Source organism: Apodemus sylvaticus, chromosome 1 (genome assembly GCF_947179515.1).
Source record: "Apodemus sylvaticus chromosome 1, mApoSyl1.1, whole genome shotgun sequence".
Classification (NCBI taxonomy): Eukaryota; Metazoa; Chordata; class Mammalia; order Rodentia; family Muridae; genus Apodemus; species Apodemus sylvaticus.
Genome location: NC_067472.1, coordinates 173275738 through 173303345, shown reverse-complemented (window position 1 = coordinate 173303345; position 27608 = coordinate 173275738). Strand labels below are relative to the sequence as shown.

The window sequence follows — 27608 nt, the reverse complement described above, 5'->3', positions numbered from 1 at the left end:
TAAAATGGACTTTCAAACCAAAGTAATCAAAAGAGATGGGGAAAGGACACTTCATAATCATTAAAGGAAAAATCCACCAAAATAACACCTCAGTTGTGCACGTCTATACTTCAAATGCAAGGGCATCCACATTCATAAAAAGAAATATTACTAAAGATTAAATCAAACATCGAAACCAACACATTAATTCTGGGAGACCAACACCCCACTCTGACAAATAGGTAGATCAATCAGATAGAAATTAAACAGAGAAATAAGGAAACGAAAGAGGTAATGAATCAAATGGATCTAACAGATATCTGGAGAATATTTCACCCAAACACAAAAGATTATACCTTCTTCTCAGAACCTCACTGAACCTTCCCTAAAACTGGCAATACTTTGTAGAGGAGCCAGGTCCAGCTCTATGCAGTTGGAAATAGGCCTCTGGATATTTCAAAGCTATCCATTGAACTCCAAGTGTTATTTGTGAATTGTCTACCCTGAAACCCTCCTTACCCATACTTGGTGTTCTAAAATGTTAAGTTTTTATTGACCCAGCTTTCCTGCCAGCTAGACACAGGTAGGAGAAGGCAGAAGAAGGGACTGTGCCTACGGTAGAGTCTGTAGCTCCTAGATACAACCCCAAGTCAGAGCATCAAATTCAGAGGCTCAACTTCGCAGCCAGCTAGAAGCAGGTGGGTGCAGAACTAGGCTGACCTGGAGTTCCCCAAGCGACTAGACTATGCCTTGCCCCAAGCGGCCTTAAGTCAGAAAATACTAAGACAGATCAGATACATAAGACAACGCTATTTAAAATTGGCCTTTTCCGCTTCTAGATCCATAAGTTCTTATATTGCGTGTCACTGTAATTTAGTCGCCCCTAAATAGTAACACACAAGGAAGGATCACACAAGTGCACAAGTCACAAAACAGGAGACAACAAGACTGAATTGGCATCGCAAAGAGGTTTCATCAGTCTAGGAGACTTTAACCGATGAGGCAGTGTTTCAACGCCCTCCTTGTTTAATCCCTGGACTGCCTGGTATCTCCTGTGAATTGTTTGTTGGACAGCCTAGGTGTTGGAATCCTGCTGAAGTTGCCAAGTGCTGGGTCACTGAAGTTTCTGCCTCCCAGCGTCACTAGAGGGCGTTTCCTCCATGGCAAATAACTGATCAGAAAATAACTGATGGCCTTGGATGAACTTCCAATTACGCAGAAATTTCTCCAAAATAACTGATAGGCATCTCCCAGTTGCCCGATCGGGGTGTACAAACTCCATCAAATTCTCCCTGTTCATCAGACAGGAATCCGTTAACCAGAATCCAGGAACCAACAGCAAGCTTACTGTTTTTCTCCGAGTCTGCCATTCACCCTGGAAGTCTGCAGAGGGAATGCATTTACGGAGACTTTGGCCGGGACAGCCCACCTCTCGATTATTCGGAATAAAAAGCGAATTTGAGGCAGTTATCGCCTTATGCACCTCCATACGTTAATCCTGAGTTTTACTGGAAAACTCAACCATTTCAGTCCAAATTTAAAGCAACTGTTTATTAAATTCTAAGTACTGACCAAGAGATGGACCTGGGTCAGAAATAAACACAGAATTTCCCAGCTGGAATAGCTTCCGATCACGTGTTGCAATGGTTTATACCAAAAATCGATTTGGCCACCGCACTTTCTCACCAGGGCTTGTTACTTACAAAGAACTACAATTCCCAGCATCCCTAGAAGTTACCTGGTCCCTGGGCAGGTGACGCTTTCAGGTCAAATTTGGGAATTATGATTGCAAGTTTGATTTCCATTACATATCCACCTTCATTTCCAGAGAAAGAAGGGGAAATGCCTAATCAGTAAAGTAAAGGTAGTTCAAGCAAGCTCCAGATTCCACAACTTAGGGAGCGCAGGGTCACTGTTTACAAAGGGGAGGAGCTGGCTGCTGAGCGGCAGGAGCTGAGGTGGTGGGTTCTCCCCGGTGCTGGATGGGAAGACAGACAGGTACACGACACGCACAAGAGCTACTGAAATGCAAATCTCTGTGCATCTGGAAAAGGCCTGGTACTGTACTGGAAGACCGGGCCAGCAAACCTTATGCAATGTCCCATCCGCACACTCTAAGCCAAGGGAGGTGCTCATGTAACTCAAGACTTAAGGACCAATCAGAGCCTTGAGGCGGACCTGCCAGTCAGGAGAGGAGGCGGGATCTTCCGGGTGCGCCTTGCGGCAGCTTCAGCTCTGTAACGGAGCCGGCTTGAAAAGTTCTGTTTGTTTTTCTCTGAGCGCTGCTGCTGGATGCTGTGAGGGAAGCTCTGGCAAGTTCCTCATTCGCGACATGGTGAGTGCATAGTCACTGCCCACAGAGGGAAGGAGCAGACTGTTGTGCAGCGGGAGCTGGTATGGTGGGTCGTCCCTGGGTCTGGGTAGTAAGCTGTGGCCAAATCTGGCCACCTGTTACTTCCCTTTTTGTCATAGTTATTCCCAGAACCCAGTGGTGGGCTGTGAATAACTTCATTATGAGGGCGGCATCTGCTCAGAGCATCTGGCACAGAGACTTGTGTGTGGAAACATCCTTAGCAGGATGTCAAACTCAGAGAGGCCTAGTTTCTCTTTACTTCTAAAAGTTAACTCCCCTATCATTTAACATTTAGCTGTAAGATCCATTTGGAGTTAGTTTTGTAGAGCTTGTAAAAGGCGTCTCATGTTGGGTAGTACTCCAGTATTAACTGCGGTGTAGAAGAGAAGAACTGATATGTTCAAGGATTTACCGATGCTTAGACACCAAGTAGAGTTTAGCTGAGGGAGGAATACCTCGGAAACACCCCACAGATAAGTAGTAAGCTAACCAGACCTGTTAGGATGCTGGGATAGATACATTGTTCACCAGGATTGTCCAGAGATTTTGTTCCAGTGCACCGGAAAGGCTGCTTCTCTGATTTACAGCCAACCACTGGGGCCATCCTCATATCAAAGAACTGCCTTCTAACCAGCTGCTCAAGGGTCACAATCGACATTAAAGCCTGTTTTACCATAACGTGCTAGTTTTCTTCTTGAGTAAAAGCATAGTTCTGCCACAACGGCAGGAGAACACCGGGTGACAACTCTTTGAAAAGAAAAAAAACACTGTTGGGTCCAGGACTGACTTGATGAAGCAAGGCTTTCCATGAGGCCCTCATGTACAGAGACTGGCATAGCTCTTTCTCAAACTCAGGATCATGTATGGCAGGGCCAGGTAGGCCCTGATGTATTGAGAGTAAAATAGAACTTCTTTTTCTTTGTTTGCTCTTTATTACTACTACTACTACTACTACTACTACTACTACTACTACTACTAATTTACATTTCAGATGCCATCCGCCATCTTGGTCTCTCTTTCACAAACTCTATACCCCATTCCCCTCCCCTTTGGCTATAAGAGGGTGCTACCCCCCCCCCCCACTCCCACCTCACCCCTCTAGAATCCCCCTAGGCTGGGACAAAAAGCCTCCACAGGACCAAGCTCCACCCCTGTCATTGATGTCAAATAACGCAGTTCTCTAGTATATATGTTGCAGAAGCCATGGACCCACTCATGTATACTCTTTGGTTGGTGGCTTAGTCTCTGGGAGTTCTGAGGTATCTGGTTAGTTGATAGTTGATATTGTTGTTCTTTCTATTAAACTGCACCCGAGGATCCCAATGGAAGAGTTAGAGGAAAGTCTGAAGGAGCTGAAGAGGATTGCAAATCCATAGGAAGAGCTCCCTTTTTAGAGCAAGGAAGATGCTTGAGAGAGGTAGTAATGATCTGAGGCCAAAGCTCTGGGGAGGGGTTACTTCAGATCCTGAGGACCTACCTCTTCTCACCATGTGGGGCTGTGGTTATTAGTCTCAAGGCCTCTGTAGGCCTTGAGTAATGCCTTTGAGATACCCTGCATTCCTTTGTACAGAATTATGTTATTAGGGTCTTCCTGAGTTTGTCCCATTATATGGTAGTTTCTGCTGACTTCACAGAAGTTTCCCATTTCTTTCCATTTTCCCTCGGTAAGTAGTATGCAAGATGCTATTCTTCAGAAGAAGCTTACTTGGCATAAGACATAGCTTGCACAAGACCCCCACCCCAGCTTTTGTCTTTTTTACTTTCTACTTTTTCTATCTTTCTCATTCTCTGGGATCTTCCACTTAGGACCCAGTCATTGACTGTTTGCTGGCACTGTACTTAAGAAATAATTCTGTGTTGCAGGCTATTTGTTCTTACTGTGAACCCTGAGATTGTGTTATTCACTGGAGAAACCTATATTTACTTATACTGTGCCTCAACTTCAGCACACGCCTTTAATCCAAGAGCTCTCTGCTTGAATTTTGTAAACAGGATTTAATAAAGTCACCCATAGGTTAAGAGTCAGAGCAAGTAGCCAGATGACAGAAGTGCAAATAGGATTAATAAGAAAAAACCATAAAGAGTAAGAAGGAGTCACGGAGATGGATAGAGATGCACAGGAATTAGAAGGGAGGCACATTAGAAGGTTGGTTTTTTGTTTTTGTTTTTTGTGTGTGGTGGTGTGAGAGACAGGCATTATTGGTGGGACATCTGCTGAGGAGAAAGGTCAGTTGGGTGATTTTTCTGCCTCTCTGATTAGCAGACTTTCATCCCAGCATCTGGCTGCTGGGACTTTATTGGCAAAATAGAACAGTTGAGATATATATAAAAAAAATGATGGGACTATCTCTGCTGTGTATATCTCTAGTCTGTGCAGGGAGTGGACAGACTTGCAGTCTCTTGTCCATATTTAAATTGTTCAAAACATAACATGACGTGGGGAAAGAATCTAAAAGAGACTTAAGTTTGACAGCATATAGGAAATAGGAAATCTGTTCTTAGTGGTCTCCTATTTGAGCATCACCTACAGCTGAATGCATGCTGTCATTAAAGAGATGTTTCTTTATTTTTTTTAATGATTTATTTATTTCATGTATGTGAGTACACTGTTGCTCTCTTCAGACACACCAGAAGAAGGCATCAGATCCTCATTAGAGATGGTTGTTTGCCACTATGTCGTTGCTGAGAATTGAACTCAGGACTTCTGGAAGAACAGTCAATGCTCTTAACCACTGAGCCATCTCTCCAGCCCAACAAATGTTTATTAATTATTTTATAAATAATTGTGTGTGCAATTGATTTCTCCTTGGGAAGGCATATTCTAGAATAGCTACATCTTCTGACTCCTCCCTGTCCTCACATTGCTCCGGGTCATGTCCACTCTGGGAAACAGCTCTTGGGTGGGTTTACTGACCTTATAGAAGATCAGTGAAGTTGTCATGGAAACGGAGACAGAGGGGACAGGGAAGAAAAAGGGAAAAAGTCAGTGCACACACAAGGATGGAGAAAATGTCGAAGATGGCAGAGAAAGAAGATATTCGGGCAGGAGAAGTTCATCTTAGAGGATGGTGTGTGGCAGCCATGCCCTGTAACAGATAGAGTGAGGGATGCTGGGAGAACCTAGATGCCAGGTCCCTTTTGGTATGTTAAACAGGCACCTCAGCTGCTATCCAGGGGCTGAAACCTAATAAATCATACTGCAGGAAAAAGTAAAAGTGAGGTTAAGAAACACAGTCTTTTTTTTTTAATTTTAACAATAAAGATAAATTATAGTTTATCAAAAACGTCTTAGACAAATGACACATCTATCTCTATTCTATGATGAAATTACCTGCCTTACAGGGAAACACTTTTACTTTTGCTTTGGTAAAACATTTTTACCAAATGTTTAAACATTTTTATATCATTTATAAACATTTTTAACATATATCATATATATATGTATATCATTTATAAACATTTTAAACATTTTTTATATCATTTTGTATACATAAAATGTAATGTGTTATATACTTACTGAAGCTCTAATGTGTAACATTACATGTGTATTTGTATTATTTGAATAGTTATTCAAACATTACCTTTCCTTAAAGAGAAGGAAGGATACTCTTTTGGTAATGAATGTGCAGGAACTTCTGTAATTCCACAATCCAAACTAGTGGAAGATAATGAAAAAATACCTGGTTTTGTTTCTTGCATGATATATGTTTCACATTGCTGAGAGCAAAACTTCTGATTTCCCAGAACTGGACAGGGCCCATGAATGAATTTGTTATGAATTTCTGTGTGATGATCACCCTTTACACAAAGGGGATGAAAATTATATCTATCAAAACCATCCTTTCCCTTCTTTGACTATTTTGCTTTTCTTTGTTCATTATTGCTTCTCTTTTTTGTCTTTTTTTTTCTTTTTTTTTTTACTTGCTTGATTTTATTCTTTTTTTGATTTTTTTATTCAATATAATTTATTTACATTTCAAATGATTTCCCCTTTCTAGCCCCCCACTCCCCGAAAGTCCCGTAAGCCCCCTTCTCTTCCCCTGTCCTCCCACCCACCCCTTCCCACTTCCCCGTTCTGGTTTTGCCGAATATTGTTTCACTGAGTCTTTCCAGAACCAGGGGCCAATCCTCCTTTCTTCTTGTACCTCATTTGATGTGTGGATTATGTTTTGGGTATTCCAGTTTTCTAGGTTAATAACCACTTATTAGTGAGTGCATACCATGATTCACCTTTTGAGTCTGGGTTACCTCACTTAGTATCATGTTCTCTAGCTCCATCCATTTGCCTAAGAATTTCATGAATTCATTGTTTCTAATGGCTGAATAGTACTCCATTGTGTAGATATACCACATTTTTTGCATCCATTCTTCTGTTGAGGGATACCTGGGTTCTTTCCAGCATCTGGCAATTATAAATAGAGCTGCTATGACATAGTAGAGCATGTATCCTTATTACAAGGTGGGGAATCCTCTGGGTATATGCCCAGGAGTGGTATAGCAGGATCTTCTGGAAATGAGGTGGCCAGTTTTCGGAGGAACCGTCAGACTGATTTCCAGAGTGGTTGTACCAATTTGCAACCCTACCAGCAGTGGAGGAGTGTTCCTCTTTCTCCACATCCTCACCAACACCTGCTGTCTCCTGAATTTTTAATCTTAGCCATTCTGACTGGTGTAAGATGAAATCTTAGGGTTGTTTTGATTTGCATTTCCCTAATGATTAATGAAGTTGAGCATTTTTTAAGATGCTTCTCCGCCATCCGAATTACTTCAGGTGAGAATTCCTTGTTTAATTCTGTACCCCATTTTTTAATAGGGTTGTTCGGTTTTCTGGAGTCTAACTTCTTGAGTTCTTTATATATATTGGATATTAGCCTTCTATCTGATGTAGGATGGGTGAAAATCTTTTCCCAATTTGTTGGTTGCCTATTTGTCCTCTTGATGGTGTCCTTTGCCTTACAGAAACTTTGTAATTTTATGAGGTCCCATTTGTCAATTCTTGCTCTTAGAGCATACACTATTGGTGTTCTGTTCAGAAACTTTCTCCCTGTACCGATGTCCTCAAGGGTCTTCCCCAGTTTCTTTTCTATTAGCTTCAGAGTGTCTGGCTTTATGTGGAGGTCCTTGATCCATTTGGAATTGAGCTTAGTACAAGGAGACAAGGATGGATCAATTCGCATTCTTCTGCATGCTGACCTCCAGTTGAACCAGCACCATTTGTTGAAAAGGCTATCTTTTTTCCATTGGACGTTTTCAGCCTCTTTGTCGAGGATCAAGTGGCCATAGGTGTGTGGGTTCATTTCTGGATCTTCAATCCTGTTCCATTGATCCTCCTGCCTGTCACTGTACCAATACCATGCAGTTTTTAACACTATTGCTCTGTAGTATTGCTTGAGGTCAGGGATACTGATTCCCCCAAATTTTCTTTTGTTGCTGAGAATAGTTTTAGCTATCTTGGGTTTTTTGTTGTTCCAGACGAATTTGATAATTGCTCTTTCTAACTCTGTGAAGAATTGAGTTGGGATTTTGATGGGTATTGCATTGAATCTGTATATTGCTTTTGGCAAAATGGCCATTTTAAATGTATTGATTCTACCGATCCATGAGCATGGGAGGTTTTCCCATTTTTTGAGGTCTTCTTCCATTTTTTTCTTCAGAGTCTTGAAGTTCTTGTCATAAAGGTCTTTCACATGTTTGGTAAGAGTCACCCCAAGATACTTTATACTGTTTGTGGCTATTGTGAAGGGGGTCATTTCCCTAATTTCTTTCTCAGCCTGCTTATCCTTTGAGTATAGGAAGGCCACTGATTTGCTTGAGTTGATTTTATAACCTGCCACTTTGCTGAAGTTGTTTATCAGCTGTAGGAGCTCTCTAGTGGAGTTTTTTGGGTCACTTAGGTAGACTATAATGTCATCTGCAAATAATGATAGTTTGACTTCTTCCTTTCCAATTTGTATCCCTTTGACCTCCTTATGTTGTCGAATTGCCCGAGCTAGTACCTCAAGTACAATATTGAAAAGATAAGGAGAAAGGGGGCAGCCTTGTCTGGTCCCTGATTTCAGTGGGATTGCTTCAAGTTTCTCTCCATTTAGTTTGATGCTGGCTACCGGTTTGCTGTATATTGCTTTTACTATGTTTAGGTATGGGCCTTGAATTCCTGTTCTCTCCAAGACTTTAAGCATGAAAGGATGCTGAATTTTGTCAAATGCTTTTTCAGCATCCAATGAAATGACCATGTGGTTTTGTTCTTTGAGTTTGTTTATGTAGTGGATTGTATTGATGGATTTCCGTGTATTGAACCAACCCTGCATTCCGGGGATAAAGCCTACTTGATCATGGTGGACGATCGTTTTTATGTGTTCTTGGATTCGGTTGGCAAGAATTTTATTGAGTATTTTTGCATCGATGTTCATAAGGGAAATTGGTCTTAAGTTCTCTTTCTTTGTTGGATCTCTGTGTGGCTTTGGTATCAGCGTAATTGTGGCTTCATAGAAGGAATTGGGTAGTGCTCCTTCTGTTTCTATTTTGTGGAATAGTTTAAGAGTATTGGTGTTAACTCTTCTTTGAAGGTCTGATAGAATTCTGCACTGAAACCATCTGGTCCTTTGCTTTTTTTGGTTGGAAGACTTTCTATGACTCCTTCTATTTCATTAGGCATTATGGGACTGTTTAGATGGTCTAGTTGGTCCTGATTTAATTTTGGTATTTGGTATCTGTCAAGGAAATTGTCCATTTCCTCCAGATTCTCCAGTTGTGTTGAGTACAGTCTCTTGTAGTAGGATGTGATGATTTTTTGGATTTCCTCAGTTTCCGTTGTTATATCTCCCTTTTCATTTCTAAGTTTGTTAATTTGGATACTTTCTCTGTGCCTTTTGGTCAGTCTGGCTAAGGGTTTATCTATCTTGTTGATTTTCTCAAAGAACCAGCTCCTGGTTTTGTTGATTTTTTGTATGGTTCTCTTTGTTTCTACTTGATTGATTTCGGCCCTGAGTTTGATGATTTCCTGCCTTCTACTCCTCCTGGGTGAAATAGCTTCTTTTTGTTCCAGGGCTTTCAGGTGTGTCATTAAGCTGGTAATGTATGCTCTCTCCATTTTCTTTTTGGAGGCACTCAGGGCTATGAGTTTTCCTCTTAGCACTGCTTTCATTGTGTCCCATAGATTTGGGTATGTTGTGTCTTCATTTTCATTGTGTTCTAAAAAGTCTTTAATTTCTTTCTTTATTTCTTCCTTGACCAAGGTATCATTGAGTAGAGCATTGTTCAGTTTCCACGTGTATGTGGGTTTTCTGTTGTTTCTGTTGCTATTGAAGACCACTTTTACTCCATAGTGATCAGATAGGAGGCATGGGATTAGTTCGATCTTCTTATATTTGTTGAGGTCTGTCTTGTGACCAATTATATGGTCGATTTTGGAGAAGGTGCCATGAGGTGCTGAGAAAAAGGTATATTCTTTTGTTTTAGGATAGAATGTTCTATATATATCTGTTAAATCTAATTGGTCCAAAGCTTCAATTAGTTTCTTTGTATTTTCATCTACATATATTGAATTAATTTTAAAATTGAAATGTATTCTTCTCTCAGGAACCTTTCCTGTTTTCTTCTTCCTCAGATCTACTCCTCCAATTCTGTTTCCTTTTCAGAATAGGGCAGGCCTCCAAGAGAGCACAAGGAAACAAGAGCAAACAAGACACAAAAAGATGAGGGAATAGACCTCATATGGACACCGCACAAGGCAACCCAGTAGGAGGAAAAGAGTTTTAGATGCATGTGAGACAGACAGAGCTGTACCTGCTCGCACTGTTAGAAGTAACAGAAAAACACCAAGGTAACAGCTATAGCACAGCGGCAGATGACCTGGTACAAGTCTATACACACCCCATACTTACCATTTAAGTCTTTGTGAGATTTATCGCCATTGAGGTAGAATAAGGCATGAATTCTTTCTCATGGAGTTGGCCTCAAGTTAAATCAAACATTGGGTTGACACTCAAATACTATGCCTCTGCACATCTTGCATGCAGGACAGATTTTAGGTAGAGGGTTTTTAAGCTGGGTTGGTATACAGGTTTTTATTTCTGTGGCCTGTAGGGTTTCTTCTCACCCTAGAGAGACTAGAATATAAGGGTGAAGGCTCCAAGCCTTCTCAAGCAAGCTACTGCTCAGTCTCTACATCCAGTGAGCTGTATGTAAGGTGTCCTCAGCAACAGGGTCCTGATGTCAGGTTTCAGAGAGTAACCTTCAGTCCTAGCATCAGCCAGGGTTCTTTAGGGATCTTTCTGGGACTTCCTTGGCCAAAAACTCAACCAAATGTAGCGTAGTCCCACCACTACAAAGGATGGCCAGATCAGACTCAAAATGTTACTTTACTAGGAGTCATCACATAGACTCCTAAGCTAGGTTGTTTTGAATATGATGGCTGTCACTACTCTGTTATTCCTACTGATTCATGAACATGAGAGATTTTTATATCTTCTGATAATTCTTCAATTTATTTCTTGAAAGACTTGTACTTTTTAATCATATGAGTCTTTCACTTGCTTTTTTAGAGTTACTTTAACCTATTTTATATTATTTGAGGTATTATGAAGGATGTTCTTTACCTGATTTCTTTCTCACTTCATTTTTTGATTTATTTTATTTGTTATTTATTTACCATCATAAATTCCAGGACAGTACCAGTACATTCAATTTCTACCCTAACCCTCAAATCCTTACTAAATCCAGTTGTTCCTTCCTGTATTGTACTCTCTCCATGTCCCCAACTGATCTCTTTCATTCCTGCCCCCATTCACCCCCAGTCCACCCACAGAGTCTATTCTGTTTACCCCTTTTGAGAGAGTTCCATGATCCCCCCTGGAGCTCCCCTCTTTACCTGTCCTCTCTGGGTCTGTGTATTATAGCACAATTATCATCTACTTAATAAGTAACATCTATTTAAAAGGGAAAGTATACCATGTTTGTATTTCTGGGTCTTTGTTACCTCACTTAGGTGATTTTTCTTTTCTAGTTGCCATCTATTTTCTTTTAAATTTCATCATGTCAAATTTCATAGCATTATTGTGTAAATGTACCACATTTTCTTTATCTATTCTTCATCTTAGAGAAATGTAGCTTGTTCCCAGTTTCTGTCCTATAAGAATAAAGCTGTTATGAACATAGTTAAGCCATTGTCCTTTTGGTAATGTCCATAGAGTAGATTTTGAGTATATGGCCAAGAGTTGTATGGGTGGATTTTTAAGTAGACTAATTTCCACTTTTCTGAGGGAACACAATATTGATTTCCATATTGGCTGTATCAGTGTGCCCCCTCACCAGCAATGGAGGAGTGTTCCCCTTTCTCCACATCCTTGCCAGCATGAACTCTCACTTGTGTTATTGATCTTAGCCATTCTGGTATGTGTGAGATGAAATTTCAAAGTAGTTTTCATTTACATTTCCATGGTGCTTTATTATGTTAGACATTTCTGTAACTACTTCTCAGCCATTTAAGATTCCCTTTCCCTGCTCATATCTATATGTCATTTTTATATTGAACCTTTTCTTCATTTTTTTAAAAATTTTATTTAATATTTTTTTTTACACTCGGGATTTTATCCCCCCTCCCTGTCTACCCTCTGACTGTTGCCCATCCCATACCTCCTCCCCATATCCCTGTCTCCATTAGGATGTCCCCATCCCTACTGCCCACCCCACCAGACCTCTAAAATCCGTGGGACCTCCAGTCTCTTGAGAGTTAGGTGCATCTTTTCTGACTAAACCCAGACCTGGCAGTCCTTTGCTGTATATGTGATGGGGGCTTCATATCAGCTGGTATAGGCTGCCTGGTTGGTGGTCCAGTGTCTGAGAGATCTTAGGGATCCAGATGAATTGAGACTGCTGGTCCTCTTACAGTGTCACCCACCTCCTCAGCTTCTTCCAGCTATTCACTAATTCAACCACAGGGGTCAGCAGTTTCTGTCCATAAGCTGGGTGTAAATATCTGCATCTGACTCTTTCAGCTGCTTGTTGGGTTTTTTGGAGGGCAGTCATGATAGGTCCCTTTTTGTGAGGAATCCATAGCCTAAGTAATAGTGTCAGGCCATGTGGCCTCCACTTGGTCTGGATACCATTTTGGGCCTATTACTGGGTCTCCTTTTCCTCACGCTCTTCTCCATTTTTGTCCCTGCAGTTCTTTCAGACAGGAACAATTATGGGTCAGTTTTGACTGTGGGATATTAACCCTACCCCTTACTTGATGCCCCGTCTTTCCTCTGGAGGTGGGCTCTACAAGTTTCAATTCCCCACTGTAGGGTATATCATCTAAGGTCCCTCCCTTTGAGTCCTGAGAGTCTCTCGCGTCCCTGGTCTCTGGTATATTCTGGAGGGTCCCCCCACCTCCTACCTCCTAAAGTTGCCTGCTTCTATTCTTTCTGATGGCCCTCGAGTCAGTCGTTTTACCCCCACCCAGTACCTGATCATGCTCCCCACTCCACTTTCCCATCCAAGTCCCTTCTTCCCTCGCACCTCGTGATTACTTTCTTTTCACTCCCAAGTGGGACTGAGGAGTTCTCACTTGGGCCCTTTAGCTTGTTGACCATTTTGAGTTCTGTGGACTGTATCTTGGGTATTTCTATAGGATTTTTTAAAAATTTGGCTAATATTCACTTATTAGTGAGTACATACCATGCATATTATTTTGGGTCTGTTACCTCACTCAGGATATTTTCTAGTTCTATCCATTTGCCTGCAAAACTAAGGATGTCCTCATTCTTAATAGCTGAGTAGTAGTCCATTGTGTAAATGAGCTACATTTTCTGTATCCTTTTTTTCTGTCATAGGACATCTGAGGTTTTTCCATCATCTGGCTATCGCAAACAATGCTTCTATTAACACAGTGGAAAATGTGCCCCTGTGTCCTGGTAGGACATCTTTTGGGCATATACCCACGAGTGGTATAGCTAGGTCTTCAGGTAGATCTATTTCCAATTTTTGGACGAACCTCCAGTTAGATTTCTAGAGTAGTGTTTGTGAGGCGGTGGGCTGTGGGTTGTGATAAGCAGCCTGGTTTCCGACTGAGCTAGGTTGGAAACCCCGGGGTCCCAGCAGGGGCTAACCCTGCAAAGAACAGTAGGCATTTTACCATGTTCCTGGACACCAGGCTCCTGATACAAGGCCGTAGCTCTCCATAATTCTGTGGCCATCAGTCACTTAGGGACATGCCCCAAACCCATTCACATATAGATAACTTGAGGTCATGTAGCCTCAAGACAGATCTCCATTTTAACGAGGTACCTAAAGGTCTGAAGGGCATAGCCAATAAACTTCCCTTCTCAGACTCTCCTCCCTGCAAAAGGTATTTAACCTCAGGCCCACCCTGAGAAAATAGGCTGCAGTTTGCTCATCTCCACTTTCTGCCATGACCATCAATGCCTTAAAACCACGGACTTCCTCTTTTCATCAGGATCCGCCATGGGGAGTAATGGAGCAGGCTGCTAATTTCTCACTCTGGCCTCTCAGTGCTCCCAGCCATGGCCTTCACCAAGCCAAGCCTGGAGCACTCCCCTGTTTTCCCCTTCGGCCATGTGCTAGATACACCCCACAGGCTCTACTCTGTTTTCAGCTCTTCTGAAGCTCCCAACAGCACCTGGATGCCCCAGAGTCTGAGAACCTGACATCTTCGTCCTTCATACAGGTCTGGGTGTTGAAGTTTCCCACTAATATTTGTGGGGTTCAAAGTGCGTTTTGAGCTTTGGTAAAGTTTCCTTTATGAATGTGGTTGCCCTTGCATTTGGGGCAGAGATATTCAGAACTGAGGGTTTTTCTTGGTGGATTTTCCTCTTTGATGAATATGAAGTGTCCTTCCCCATCACGCTTGATTACTTTTGGTTGGAAATCTATTTTATTGGATATTAGGATGGCAGCTCCAGCTTGTTTCTTGGGACCATTTTCTTGGAAGAACTTTTTCCAGCCTTTTACTCTGAGGTAGTGTCTGTCTTTGTTAAACAGGTATGTTTCTTGTATGCAGCAAAATTCTAGATCCTGGTTGCAAGTCTAGTCTGTTAGTCTATGTCTTTCTATTGGGGAATTGAGTCCATTGATGTTAAGAGATATTAAAGACAGATGATTGTTAGTTCCTGTTATGTTTGTTTTTGTAGGTGAAATTGTTAATATCTTGTTTTTTTCTTTTTCTTTTTTCTTTCATGTAGGTACCCTCCTTGTGTTGGACTTTTCCTTCTATAATCATCTGGATTTGTAGATAGATACTTTTTGAATTTGGTTTTGTTTTAGAATATTTTGCTTTCTCCATCTATATTGGTTGAGAGTTTTTCAAGGTATAGTAGCCTGGACTGGCATTTGTGTTCTCTTAGAGCCTGCATGACCTCTGACCAGGCTCTTCTGGCTTTTAGTGTCTCTGTGGAGGAGTCAGATATAATTCTGATAGGTCTACCTTTGTATGTTACATGGCCCTTTTCCCTTGCAGCTTTTATTCTTTCTTTCTTCTGTGCAGTTAGTGTTTTGATTATTATGTGATGAGAGGATTTTCTTTTCTGGTACTATTTATTTGGTGTTCTATGGGCTTCTTGTACATTTATGGACATTTTCTTTAGGTTGGGAAATTTTTCTTCTATGATTTAGTTGAAGATGTTTTCAGGTCCTTTGACCTGGGATTCTTTGTTTTCCTATATTCTAGTTACTCTTAGATATGGTCTTTTAATTGTGTCTTGGATTTCCTGGATATTTTGAGTTAGGACTTTTTAAGTTTTGAACATGTAGTTTTTTGAGGGTTTTTTTTTTTTTATTTTCATGTTTTATATATTATACCCATGTCTGTTGTGATATTGGTCAAACTATTTCCTGATGCCTTTGGCTGTCTCCCTGTTTAATTGATGTCTTAAAGTTTCATGAGGACCTATTTATTAAATTTTTATTTTAGTGCTTGCACTATTGGTGTTCTTTCTGTTCAGAAGGTTGTTTCCTGTGCCATGTGTTCAAGGTTGTTCCCTACTTTCTCTTCTATCAATTTTATTGTATCTGGTCTTATTTTGAGGTCTTTGATCCACTTGGACTTGAGTTTTGTGCATGGTGTTGAATATCGATTGATTTACGTTCATCTATATGCAGGGATATGGTTTAACCAGTACCACTTGTTGACAGTGCTGTTCTTTTTTTCTATTATCTGTTTGTGGATTTCTTATGTGGGTGGAATTACGCATCTGAATCTAAAGATTGATTCCATCGTGCAGTGTGTCTGTTTTCATACCAATTTCATGCAATTCTTTTATTTCTCAGCATTGTTTTAGCTTCATTTTTTTAGTTTTTATAATTTTATACAAGGTACGGATTATTCTTTCAAAGTCTGTAAACAATTTTGTTTGAAGTTTGATGGGACTATGTTGAACCTTTCTATTCTTTTAGATAGGATGCCATTATTACTCTGCTAATCCTACTGATCCATGAACATCAGAGGTTTTTTTACATCTTATAATTTTTCAATTTATTTCATGAAAGACTTGTAGTTTTTTTTTTTTTAATCATACAAAACTTTCACTTGCTTTTTAAGAGTTACTTCAATATATCTTACATTATTTGAGGGTATTGTGTTCTTTGCCTGATTTCTTTGTCACTCCATTTGTTAATTTGTTTTTACTTTAGTTTTTATTTATTTACATTCCTGTTCTTCTCCCACTTGTTCCCCCTCCCACAGTTCCTCATCTATTCCTCCACCCCTTTCCTCTAAGAGGGTGCTCTCCAACCACCAGGCCTACTTCTTCCCTGGGGCCTCAAGTTTCTCAAGGATTAAGTACATCTTCTTAAACTGAGATGTGAATAGGCAGGTTTCTGCTATGTTTGTGCCAGGGGTCTAGGTCTGACCCATTTATGCTCCTGGTTGGTGGCTCAGTGTCAGGGAGTTCTCTGGGGACTGGGTTAGTTGAGACTGCTGGTCTTCCTATAGGGTCATTCTTCCCTTCAGTTTCTTTAATCCTTCCCTAATTCAGCCATAGCGGTCCCTGGCTTCAGTCTAATGGTTGGGTGTAAGGATCTACTTCTGTCTCAGTCAGCTGCTGGTAGGGCCTCTCAGAGGTCAGCCATGTTATGCTCCCATCTGTCAGCATATATAGCATTAGTAATAGGATCAGGCCTTGGTGCTCCACTGCCATGATATGGTTCTATGCTCTACAAAACTGGAACATCTAGATGAAATGGATGAATTTATAGACAGATACCATGTACCAAAGTTAAATCAAGATCAAGTAAATTATGTAAAGAGTAACATAACCGCTAAATAAATAGAAATAGTCATTAAAAATCTTCCAACAACAAAAAAGTTCAGAATTCTATGAGACCTTCAAAGAAGAGCTAATACCAACACTTTTCAAAATATTCTACAAAATAGAATCAGAAAGAACACTACTTTATGCATTCTATGAAGCCACAGTTGCTCTGATACCTGTATAATACAAAGACCCAACAAAGAAAGGGAATTTCCATCCGCTTTCACTTGTGAATATCAATGCAAAATTACTCAATAAAATTCTCACAAACTGAATCCAAGAACACATCAAAACTGTCATTCACCATGATCAAGTGTGCTTCATCCCAGGAATGCAGGGATGGTTCAATATATGAAAAATCCATCAATGTAATATATTACACTATATAAACAAACTGAAGGAAAAAAGCCACATTATCATCTCATTAGATGCAGAAAAATCCTTCAACAAATTACAACTGCTGGTAGTTCATGTTCAAAGACTTAGAGAGACTAGGGAATCATGGCGCATACCTAAACATAATAAAAGCAATATATAGCAAGCCAATAGCCAACATCATAGTAATGTTCTGTGGTATCTACTGGAGGCATGTGTAGGGGGAGAGGAAGCTGCTTACTAGGGGAAACTCTAAATATTAGATCTCATGTGACAGGGAGTGGCAGAGGTCTGTAGGTATCCTCCTTGGTCCTATACCCAGTGTATTAATACTGAGGCATCAGATTCTCAGACCTTATTTGTTTACTGTGCATATAGTCAGAATTTTGTTGTTAATATGTGAAGGACTTATTGGATAGAATTCTCTATGTGGGCTGAGCAGGTAATTCAGCAAATATTCTTCTTGGGTTTGACTTGAGTTCCTTAAACACACTCAGCCAAAGATGGGAAGCTCATAAACACCTCCTACTCTTGCTCCAGTAGATCTGACCCTTTCTTTTCTAGTGTGTAACCTGTATATACAATGGAAGACATTCTTTCTCTCATGCACAAATATAAGGATAGAAATTGGGATAGACTTGCTTTCAAAAGTGCATACGTATGGCTTTTAAAACAGTGTAAAACAGACTACTTAGATATATAATACAAACACATTCCATAGAAATCTGCTTGTTGAATGTACTTTTTAAAAGTTTGCATTTCCTCACATAGGTGAGGCCTTATATCCAATTATCAGTCATAGGGAATAAAAAGGTTTATAAGGGATCCTAACAGACAACCTTTTCTTTATCATAAGATAAGGACATACTTTTAATAGTCAAAACTATTTCTGTGATACTGAGCCATTTCATGTTGTAGTTGAGTCTCCGTAATTGGGTTAGCCCTCCACTCCCAATCCATTTTCTGTTATTGATAAGGGAAAGAAGCAGAGTGCACAGGGTGAGTGCTGGCCAGTGAATTCTTTGATTTTTATCTTTTGACTATACTCATGCACTTCTTTTAAGGACTATGTTGCAGGGCAGTGGTAGTGCATGCCTGTAATCCCAGCACTTGGGAGCCAGAGGCAGGCATATTTCTGAGTTCAAGGCCAGCCTGGTCTACAGAGTGAGTTCCAGGGCAGCCATGACTATACAGAAAAGCCTGTCTTGTAAAAAACAAAACAAAACAAAACAAACAAAAAGTACAATGTTATATTTATAGGATTGTCTTTGTGTCTCCTTTTATCAGTGATATCATCTATGTTGTGTGATTTAATTAATTATAGCATAATGATATTTTTGTTTAGACTTTCACAGTTTTTTTCTTCTGTATTATATTATGAGATCTTTCAGTTTTTGTTAGTTTGGGGACTTTCTGAGACAAAGAATTTAAGTTTCTCTCCTTGAACTTAAAAGCTCACCTCTCCTCATTTCTTGATAAATCTGTGTTTTCCAGATTATAGTTTGCTGTAATCATCAATGTTTAGGCTTTTACTACTTACATGATTGATGCAGTTAACATATTTTGGGGTTTTGAAAGCTTTTTCATATATTATTGTGTCATCATAGCTTTAGTTCTCAATATTTCAGAATGTCAGTCATCAGACGGGCCACTCAGATGAGCACACATCCCCACCAGAATGGTTGGTTGCTATGCCTGTGAGAGATTGTATTAATTGATGATTGATGTGGGAAGTCTCTTCCACTGAGGGGCAATATCCCTACACAAGTGTCCTGGTAAGCGAGGCAGCTGAACATAAGGCAGCAACCAAGCAAGGGAACAAGCCAGTAAACAATGTTCTTTTATGGTTTTTATGTTCATTTTCTAGCTTGTGTTCTTAACCTCATCTCCCAAAATGATAGACTGTGGTCTGACAGAACCATCCAAAATCCACTTATTACTTGAGATGGTTTTGGTTAGAGGATTTAATTGCAGCAGCAAAGAAGCAAAGTAGAATAAAAAATGTGATTTTGCTACTGGACATAACCTGTGAATGTTCTTATTTGGAGGAATGTGGAAAATATCAGGACTTGAGCTGGAAAAAGGCATGTAAAGCAGTACCTAGAACTTATTCAGGTGTTCTTTTAGGACCTAGAAGATTGCAGTGTTGAGAGTAATACAGAGGAAGTCAAGGTCATAAGATTTCAATCGAAAATAGACTCCAAAATAACTTTACCTGGAAGTTATTTGTGTGATATTTTGGTCCAAAATCTTTTTATTCTGCCCATGCCCTGAAAAATTGAGTATGTCAGAATTAGAAAATAATAATATGATTTATTAGAAGAAACCCTGACTTCTCCCTTGTTCTCTTGCTTTCTCTTGCTCCTGCTTTCCCTTCCCACCCACTCTCCTCATTCCCTTCTCCACTCTTTTTCCATGTGCTCTCTCCACGTGCTCATGGCTGGTCTCTATTCCTCTACTCTCTCTCTCTCTCTCTCTCTCTCTCTCTCTCTCTCTCTCTCTCTCTCTCTCTGCCTGTCTCTCCCTCTACTACCCTCTTAACTCTCCTCCTCATTGTGTGAATAAATTCTGATCTATACAAGAAGAAGAAGAAGAGGAAGAAGAGGAAGAAGAGAAGGAGGAGGAGGAGGGGAGGAGGAAGAGGAGGAGGAGGAAGAAGAAGAAGAAGAAAAAGAAGAAGAAAAAGAAGACGAAGAAGAAGACGAAGACGAAGACGAAGATGAAGAAGAAGAAACCAACAACAACCCTGACACTGTTGGATTGTTATTACTAGTGACTCTTACTGGACTACAATGAAGAAAAGCAATAAGTGGGGCAAAAATGAATGCACAATGTTTTCTGTAGAGAAAAACAGCACTGTGTAGTTTCAAATGGCAGGCAAGTGCTGAAACAGGCAGGAATTTTTAAGGAGGATATCACCATTAACAGAAGGCCTTTGTTTTGTACTGGAAGTCTATGAAGATACCCCAAGAGTATGATTCCCTCCTGCTAATTAAGCCTTCTATTTTGGAAAGAGTAAGCAAAGTGATTCCTGGTCAGCAGAAGGAATTTCGTATTATAAAACCTGCCGCAGTTATAGACCATCCAAATTTAGAAGTCAAATGTGGCAATATCACCCATGTGGTACTAGTTATGCAAACAATAAAGATATAAACTTTAACTTCATGGATTTTTTTATTCCTATATAGTTTCAGTTCAACACTGTTCCAGCCATCTATTTGGCAAAGTCAGAGCTCCAGTGAGGAAACAGAGTTCATGAATTTTGAGACCACAGATATTGAGACTCCTAAACTATGAGAAAACTAACATGGAGAGATATAGTGGAAGTAACCAAAATGAAAGATGTATGGGAAGTCACAGAGACAAGGTTGTCCAAGTTCATTGAACTGAAGCTTCATGTATCTGAGCCAAAGATGCAGGATTTGGGGTTTGCCCTGCTTAATTTCTTGCCTTGGTCCAATCACCCCTTCCTATTTATACATTCTTCTCTACTGGAATGGGAAGGAGTATTCTGAGCTATTTTATGTTGGAAAGATGTATCTTGTTTTCTGATTTTTACAAGATGTGGCAATCGAGAGATTGTTTTGAGTGTCAGAAAAGACTTTGGACATTTGAACAGTATATGGGCTATTGTAGATTATTGAGATCATCAAAATTAGACTAAATGCATTTTCACCATGGGATATGCTTCTTTGTAGAAGCAACCATTCTGGATTCCTTATTGGGGATGGAATTTAAGTGTCCATAGTATCAACCCATTTCCTGTACTTTGTGTCTATTGTGTGCTTGAATCTGATCAGTCAGGTTCCATCTTTTATAGTCATGCCTTCACCACTATAGACTTTGTCCCTAATTCATCTAACATACAGTAGAGGAAATTGCTATTCCATGCTAGCCTATTTTGCTAGACTGATGTTTTTATATTTTTAATTTTGTTGCTTTTGTTTTTGAGGATAAAGTTTCTCTGTGTAGCCCTTGCTGATCTTAAAGTAGCTACGTAGACCTGGCAAGCCTCAAACTTAGAGATCTATCTGCCTCTGCCTCGAAGGTACTGGGATTAAATGTAGAACAACATGCCTGGCACTTTTTATTTTTATATTGTCTGATGGACCTGGAATGTAGGTTTTTATACACATCAAGAATATGCTGCTCTACTGATCTTCATCCATATCTTGAATTTTGAAATTTGGCAGAGTATATTCTTTTGCTTAGGATAGCATGCATTCGTGACATTAATACATAAGCCTACTGAGTCATTAGATTGTAAGTTTGTACTAGTCTTTATACCTGGGTTTTATTTTTGAATAAGTATGAGTATTTTGCCTATGTGCATGAATATGGATCTCATGTGTGTTAGGACCTCAGAGTACTTTGTCTCAGAAGACCTGGTCTATGAATAACAAATAGTTGTGAGCCCAGATGTAAGCACTGGCAATTGAGCCCAATTATTAACATGGCCAGCAAGAGCTCTTCATTAGAGATCAGTCTCTTCTGCACTCTGTTTCTTATATATGATTAATATTTACATTTTTTATATTGTCATTCATTCATTTGTTACTGTTTAAAAATTTGGTCCATTTTTGTAAGATCCTATTTATGATACAGTTCAAACTGGGGCAACTTGGGTGTCTGGAATATGAATACAGAACTGGAGTGAATGTACAGTTTCCTGGAGGAACTTCAGTAAAAAAAAAAAAAAAAAAAAAAAAAAAAAAAAAAAAAAAAAAAAAAAAAAAACCTCTTGAGTCTTTCTATCTTTTTTATTTGTTTGATTGATTTTGTAGAGGAAACCTCTGGCTCTCTTGGAACTTGTTTTATAGACCACCTTGGTATCCCACTCATTGAAATACCCTGTTTCTACATTCTTTGTGCTAGGATTAAAGGCATAAGCCAATATACCTAGCTTGACTATCATTTTTGTTTTGTACTTAGTAATTGTTCATACCATTTCTCTGATGTCTGCTCAGTACTTTTCATCTGTTTGCTTGTCTCTCTTTACTAATTGGGATTTTTTCTTGCAAGGCAATATCCTATTCAAAGAGCTCAGAAATGACAAGAGGTGAACCTCCTCATTTAGTTTTCTTCTAAATTGGCTTAGTGATCACATTAGAACTTTTTCATCAGGAAATGAATCTAGAGAACACCAAAAGTATGTGAATGTATTGCCAATGAAGTAAACAGTTACAGTGTTTTTTCATAAAGCTTTTTATTTTACACATGTATGGAATATTTTAGAATGGAATGACCTATGATGATGTGCATGTAAACTTCACTGGAGAAGAGTGGGCTTTGCTGGATCCTTCCCAGAAGAAGCTCTACAAGGATGTGATGCTGGAAACCTACAGAAACCTCACTGCTATAGGTAAGACAGTAAAATTTCTTTGGCACTTTAAAATAATGAAAAAGAATTAGGTGAATAATCTAAGCATGGTTCTAAGGCTCACTGAAAATAGCAACTTGAATTTTGCCTATTTCCAATAATATATCATACATTTTCTGGTACTCTATTTTAGGTTACAGTTGGGAAAACTGTAATATTGAAGAACACTTTCAACATTCTAGAAGACATGGAAGGTAATTTTCAGGTGCAAGCTGATAGGATTATGCCTCTTAAGAAAACTTTAAAGAAAAGTAATAGTAGAAAGCAAAACAAAACTGATTTTAAGTGTATTAATGATTATTAATTTTCACAAAGCCATGTACCCCAATGTCAGGTATTTGATTTGTGCTTGCAATTTATTCTTCTAAGAAAGAAGACAGGGAAATTATACCTTAACAGATATCCCCATTTGAGTCAGCCACTTAGGGCTATGTTGTAGAATTGCCAATCAGTTTAATCCCATACAATTTAAATGTTATGAAAGGTATGCACATTGAATAGGTGTTAAGTATTTGTGCGAAGCCTCTAATAAGTAACTATTCCATAATAAAACTGGTGTTACTTATGTACTTATAGTATTGTTAAATTTAGTAAACTGGACAGTTTATGAGAGTCAAGAAGGTTGTTGTGGAGAAACCTTAATGTCTGTACCACATGTCTGTAAAGAACAAAAAATCAAATTATGTGAATGCAATTTGAAAACCTTTCACTTGATATTTTTCTTTCAATGGGTATATGGTGCAATGGATCCAAACCACGTGAGCACAGGGATATTAACAGAAGCAGTGTATCTTTCTTCCAGTAGACTTAGAAGATATATAGTAGTCCCCCACTTTGAATAGATTTTCTGAATGTGGTAAAAGTTAACAATTACTTTATTTTCCAACTTCATTCAGAGTACAACCTCAAACTCACACTGTAGAAAATCCCTGTATGCTAGGAATGTGGAAATTCTTCTGTATATCCTGGTTCATTTTGCATATGTTGCATGAATCACACTATAGGGAAATTTATGAAAGTAATTGGTGTGGTAAAGCTGAGTTCTTTCAGTTCTCTTCAAATATGAAAAAACTCTCATATAGAAAAAGGATGTTATAAATGGAAGCCATGTGATAAAAGCTTTTACCATCACAGGTGTCTTCGAAGACACAAAACTAACCCATAATGAATGGGAACACCATGATGTAAACAATGTGTTAAAACCTTAAGATCTGATTCCTCTTTCCCATTAGAACAGATTGTAAAACTCATTCATAGAGATTAAAAAGATTTATCAGTGTGATGAATGCATGTTTTGATTATCTTTCCAGGCATGAAAGAAGTCCTACTGGAGAAAAACCTTCTGTGTATACTCAATGTGATAAAGCATTTGCACATCACAGTAATCCTCAAAAACGTCACCCAATTCATACTGCAGAGAAACCTTATAAAGGCATTCAACGTGGTAAAGCCTTTGGACATCACAATCATTTTCCAAGACATGAAAGAATTCATGCTGGAGAGAAACCTTATGAATGTAATCAGTGTGGTAAAGCCTTTGCCCATCGTAGTTATCTCCGAAAGCATAGAAGAATTCATAGTGGAGAGAAACCCCATGAATGTAATCAATGTGGTAAAGCCTTTGCATGTCACAGTAATCTCCGAATACATAAAAGAACACATACTGGAGAGAAACCCTATGAATGTAACCAATGTGGTCAAGCCTTTGCATGTCAAGGTAACCTCCGATTACATGAAAGAACACATACTGGAGAGAAACCTTATGAATGTAATCAGTGTGGTCAAGCCTTTGCATCTCACAGTCATCTCCAAATACATAAAAGAACACATACCGGAGAGAAGCCCTACAAATGTAATCAGTGTGATAAAGCCTTTTCACAAGGCAGTTCCCTACAAATACATAAAAGAACACATACTAGAGAGAAACCCTATGAATGTAATCAATGTGGTAAAGCCTATATATGTCATAGTAGTCTCCGAATACATAAAAGAACACATACTGGAGAGAAGCCCTATGAATGTAATCAATGTGGTAAAGCCTTTGCAAGTCACAGTACTCTCCGAATACATAAAAGGACACACACTGCAGAGAAACCCTATGAGTGTAATCAATGTGGTAAAGCCTTTACACGGCATAATAGTCTCCAAATACATAAAAGAACACATACTGGAGAGAAACCCTACAAATGTGATCAATGTGATAAAGCCTTTTCACAACAAGGTCATCTCAGAATACATAAAAGAACACATACTGGAGAGAAACCTTATGAATGTAAACAGTGTCATAAAACCTTTGCGCGTCAAAGTCATCTTCAGATTCATGAAAGAATTCATACTGGAGAGAAACCTTACAGATGTAATCAATGTGATAGAGCCTTTGCACAGTATGGTAGTCTTCAAGTACATAAAAGTACACATACTGCTGAGAAACCCTATATGTGTAATGAATGTGGAAAAGCTTTTTCACAACACAGTTATCTCCGAATACATAAAAGAACACATACTAGAGAGAAACCCTGTAAATAAGCAATGTGGTAAAGCCTTTGTGTGTAGCAGAAGTCTTTAAAATCAAGAGCAAAATAATAATGCAGAGAAAAGACACACACACACAAATACAGTTAGGGTGGTAAAGTTGCACTTCATGACATTATTATACAAGAGTAAAACCTTTCATGTTATCAATCTGTTAAAGCCTTTGCACATCACAGTAGTTTTAAGTGCTGAAAAAAAAACCCGACTCTGAATGGAATCTACAACTATAAAGGATTTAATCAGATATTTAGCCAATAAATTTATATTAAGTTACAGAAAATTATTTATTGCGGGGAATAAATCTTACAAGTTTCAACAATGTATTCAAGAATTATTATGTCCCTCTATTATGTCCTGATGATCTGGAAGAAATGTAAGATTGATTGCATCAGAAGTATCTGAAGCCTTGGCACCTTAAAGAAGTTTCAGAGTCCAAATCTCTATAAAATGAAGAAGAGTGAAAAGAAAGATCAGGAGAGAAAGTGACAAGTCTTAAAAAGTAGCTAAGCATTTGACCAATGTCACAAGACAGTTTATCTCAAATGTGATAAAAAAAAATCAAGGCAGCAGTGAGAGCCCTCAAGGAAACATGTAACTTGTTTGTCTGCTGGAGTCTATGTCTCCCATAAGGAGAGAAAGCTGTTTGCAGGCATGAAGACCGACTTGTATGAACAGCATGGTGGTATTCTGCTTCTCTGAAGCCTGTAAACTTCTGTTAGGAGGATGTCAGGAAATCCTGAGCCTTAAACAGAAGTCATTCTAAGACTGCGGCAATCATGTCTTTGCAAAGAGCTGTAAGAGGTATGGAAGAAATATCAAGGAGAGAGTTTTGGATTTGAAAACCAAAGGATCAAAAATCTAGAGTGCAATGCTCAGGGTGTACCTGAGGACAAGCTGGCTCCTACTCTACCCGCTGCATCCACTTAGCTGTGGTGGCTCAACCCCTCCAGGTCTTCCACTTTCCTTATTCTTGGCAACTTACAATGTAGCTGCCAATAAGAGCACTGTGCCCTTTCCCTGGCAGTCCCCACCCATTCATTAATTCCTGTAACCTGCATCCCTGGGAAGACAGGATATTCTAAAGAATATTTCTCCCTTTTGCTAACATTTAGTGAAGCCATGGACTGCATGAAATTCAAATTTCCTGGGTAATCACATTCTCGGTAAAACTGAGTTTTCAAGAGCAGAATGCTTCTCCTGAAGAAACATTTGTATATTGTAGGAGATAGAGGATCTAAGAATGCAGTAGGTTTGAGGGACAGCTGGAAAATTGTTAGAGTGCTTGGATGGATTACTTACTTGGCATATCTCTTTTTCCTTCCACCTAAATATGTTTCTACCCCAAGGATTGAATGGTTGCTTCTATCTTTGTCATTGTTCCTATTTAGTCACACTCAATACATACCATGTTTCTAATTTTCATGATATATTTGTTTTTTTCCCCTGTCTTTTCTTTTGTTTGAAATTCTTTTTTTTTTTTTTTTCAAAGAATAGGTTCGCCATGCATCTCTGGCTGGCCTGGAAGTAACTATACAGATTTGGGTCTTCTAGAATGTCAGAGAGGTTTCCCCACCTTGTCTGTTGAAGGCATTTCAAAACCAGATAATTAGGCTCTCTTAGTTGGCTTATTTGGGATTAGTGACTGAGCCTAATTCCTTAGTGTGGCCAGGAAGATACAGGCCAAGCTAAGGAACTGAAGAAGGCTCCCATCAAATACAGTTCTTCTGCATTAAACTCTACTATCTCCAAGTTATAAAAAATATTGTTTTTCTTTATCATTGTTATAACTGTTATAAACTCTTATGACTCATGAAGGGACTAGTGAATTCTTTCTTTATTCTAAAGATGGTTCAACTCAAGCTCACAGAAATGAGTGTTTTTTTCAACTGTAGTAAAGTAGCTGCTTATCTTACTAATCCTGTAATTCTATTGACTCATTAGATGAAGTTGAAGCCACTAAAGACAGGCATTGTGACACAGGCCTTTAATCACAGAGCTCAGAAAGTGGAGGCAGACATTTCATGATTTCAATGTCATTTCAGGATTTCAGTGTCATTCAAGTAGAGAGTTATCAGTGGAGTTAGGCCCAAGGAACCAAGAGATTGTCATTGGCTCAGGCTAATGTCAATATTTTTTTTCCCTGTTCCAGACTAGTTCAGTGTCTAATGAGTTTTTACTGTTACTTTATTTATATAGTGTATTATATTTTTTTATGTTGGTCCATTTCCTCAACACTCAGATGAAGTCTTCACAGTAATCATTAGTAATATTCTTGATGTGTTTTTTATTCAGTTTATAAGTATTTTATTGAGTATTTTTGCATTTGTGTTCCTGAGGGAAATTGGTTTGTAATACTTTTTTTGTTGAGTTTTTATGTATGTTGAATATGGGGTTGAACTGAATTGGGTATTCTTTCTGTTTCTATTTTGTACAATACTGTGAGCTGTAATCACATTAAGTCTTCTTTGGAAGTCAGATTGAATTCTTTACTAAAATCATCCAGCAATTGAGAGTCTTGTAATGATTTCTATATTGCTAGGTGTTACAGGTCTATTTAAATTATTTATCTGATCTTGTTTAACTTTAGTAAGTGGTACATATTGAGAAAATTACTCATATCCTTTAGAATCTCCAATTTGGAGGGGCGCAGGTTTTTAAAGTATATCCTTACGATTCTCTGGATTTCCTCAGTAGCTGTTATGTCCCCATTAATTTCCGATATTATTAATCTGCATGTTCT

General features: G+C 39.0%; 1 protein-coding gene across 2 annotated transcripts; it reads left to right on the top strand.

The window, feature by feature from the left end:
* Positions 1–2183: 2183 nt before the first annotated feature.
* Positions 2184–26295, top strand: LOC127670576 (zinc finger protein 431-like). Of its 2 annotated transcripts, XM_052165079.1 has the most exons (4): positions 2184–2314; positions 22192–22318; positions 22470–22530; positions 23647–26295. In XM_052165079.1, the coding sequence occupies exons 1-4, from the start codon at positions 2312–2314 to the stop codon at positions 24860–24862; spliced, it is 1407 nt and encodes a 468-aa protein (XP_052021039.1). In that variant the 5' UTR covers positions 2184–2311; the 3' UTR covers positions 24863–26295. The 2 variants fall into 2 exon arrangements, with proteins under 2 accessions (XP_052021039.1, XP_052021043.1); XM_052165083.1 differs by lacking the exon at positions 22470–22530.
* The last annotated feature ends 1313 nt before the right edge of the window (positions 26296–27608 follow it).

Excerpts from the sequence above, each read along its gene's own strand:
- LOC127670576 (XM_052165079.1), top strand. Across the intron at positions 22,319-22,469 it reads CAGAAACCTCACTGCTATAG|GTTACAGTTGGGAAAACTGT; the intron begins GTAAGACAGTAA and ends ACTCTATTTTAG. Across the intron at positions 22,531-23,646 it reads CATTCTAGAAGACATGGAAG|GCATGAAAGAAGTCCTACTG; the intron begins GTAATTTTCAGG and ends TTATCTTTCCAG.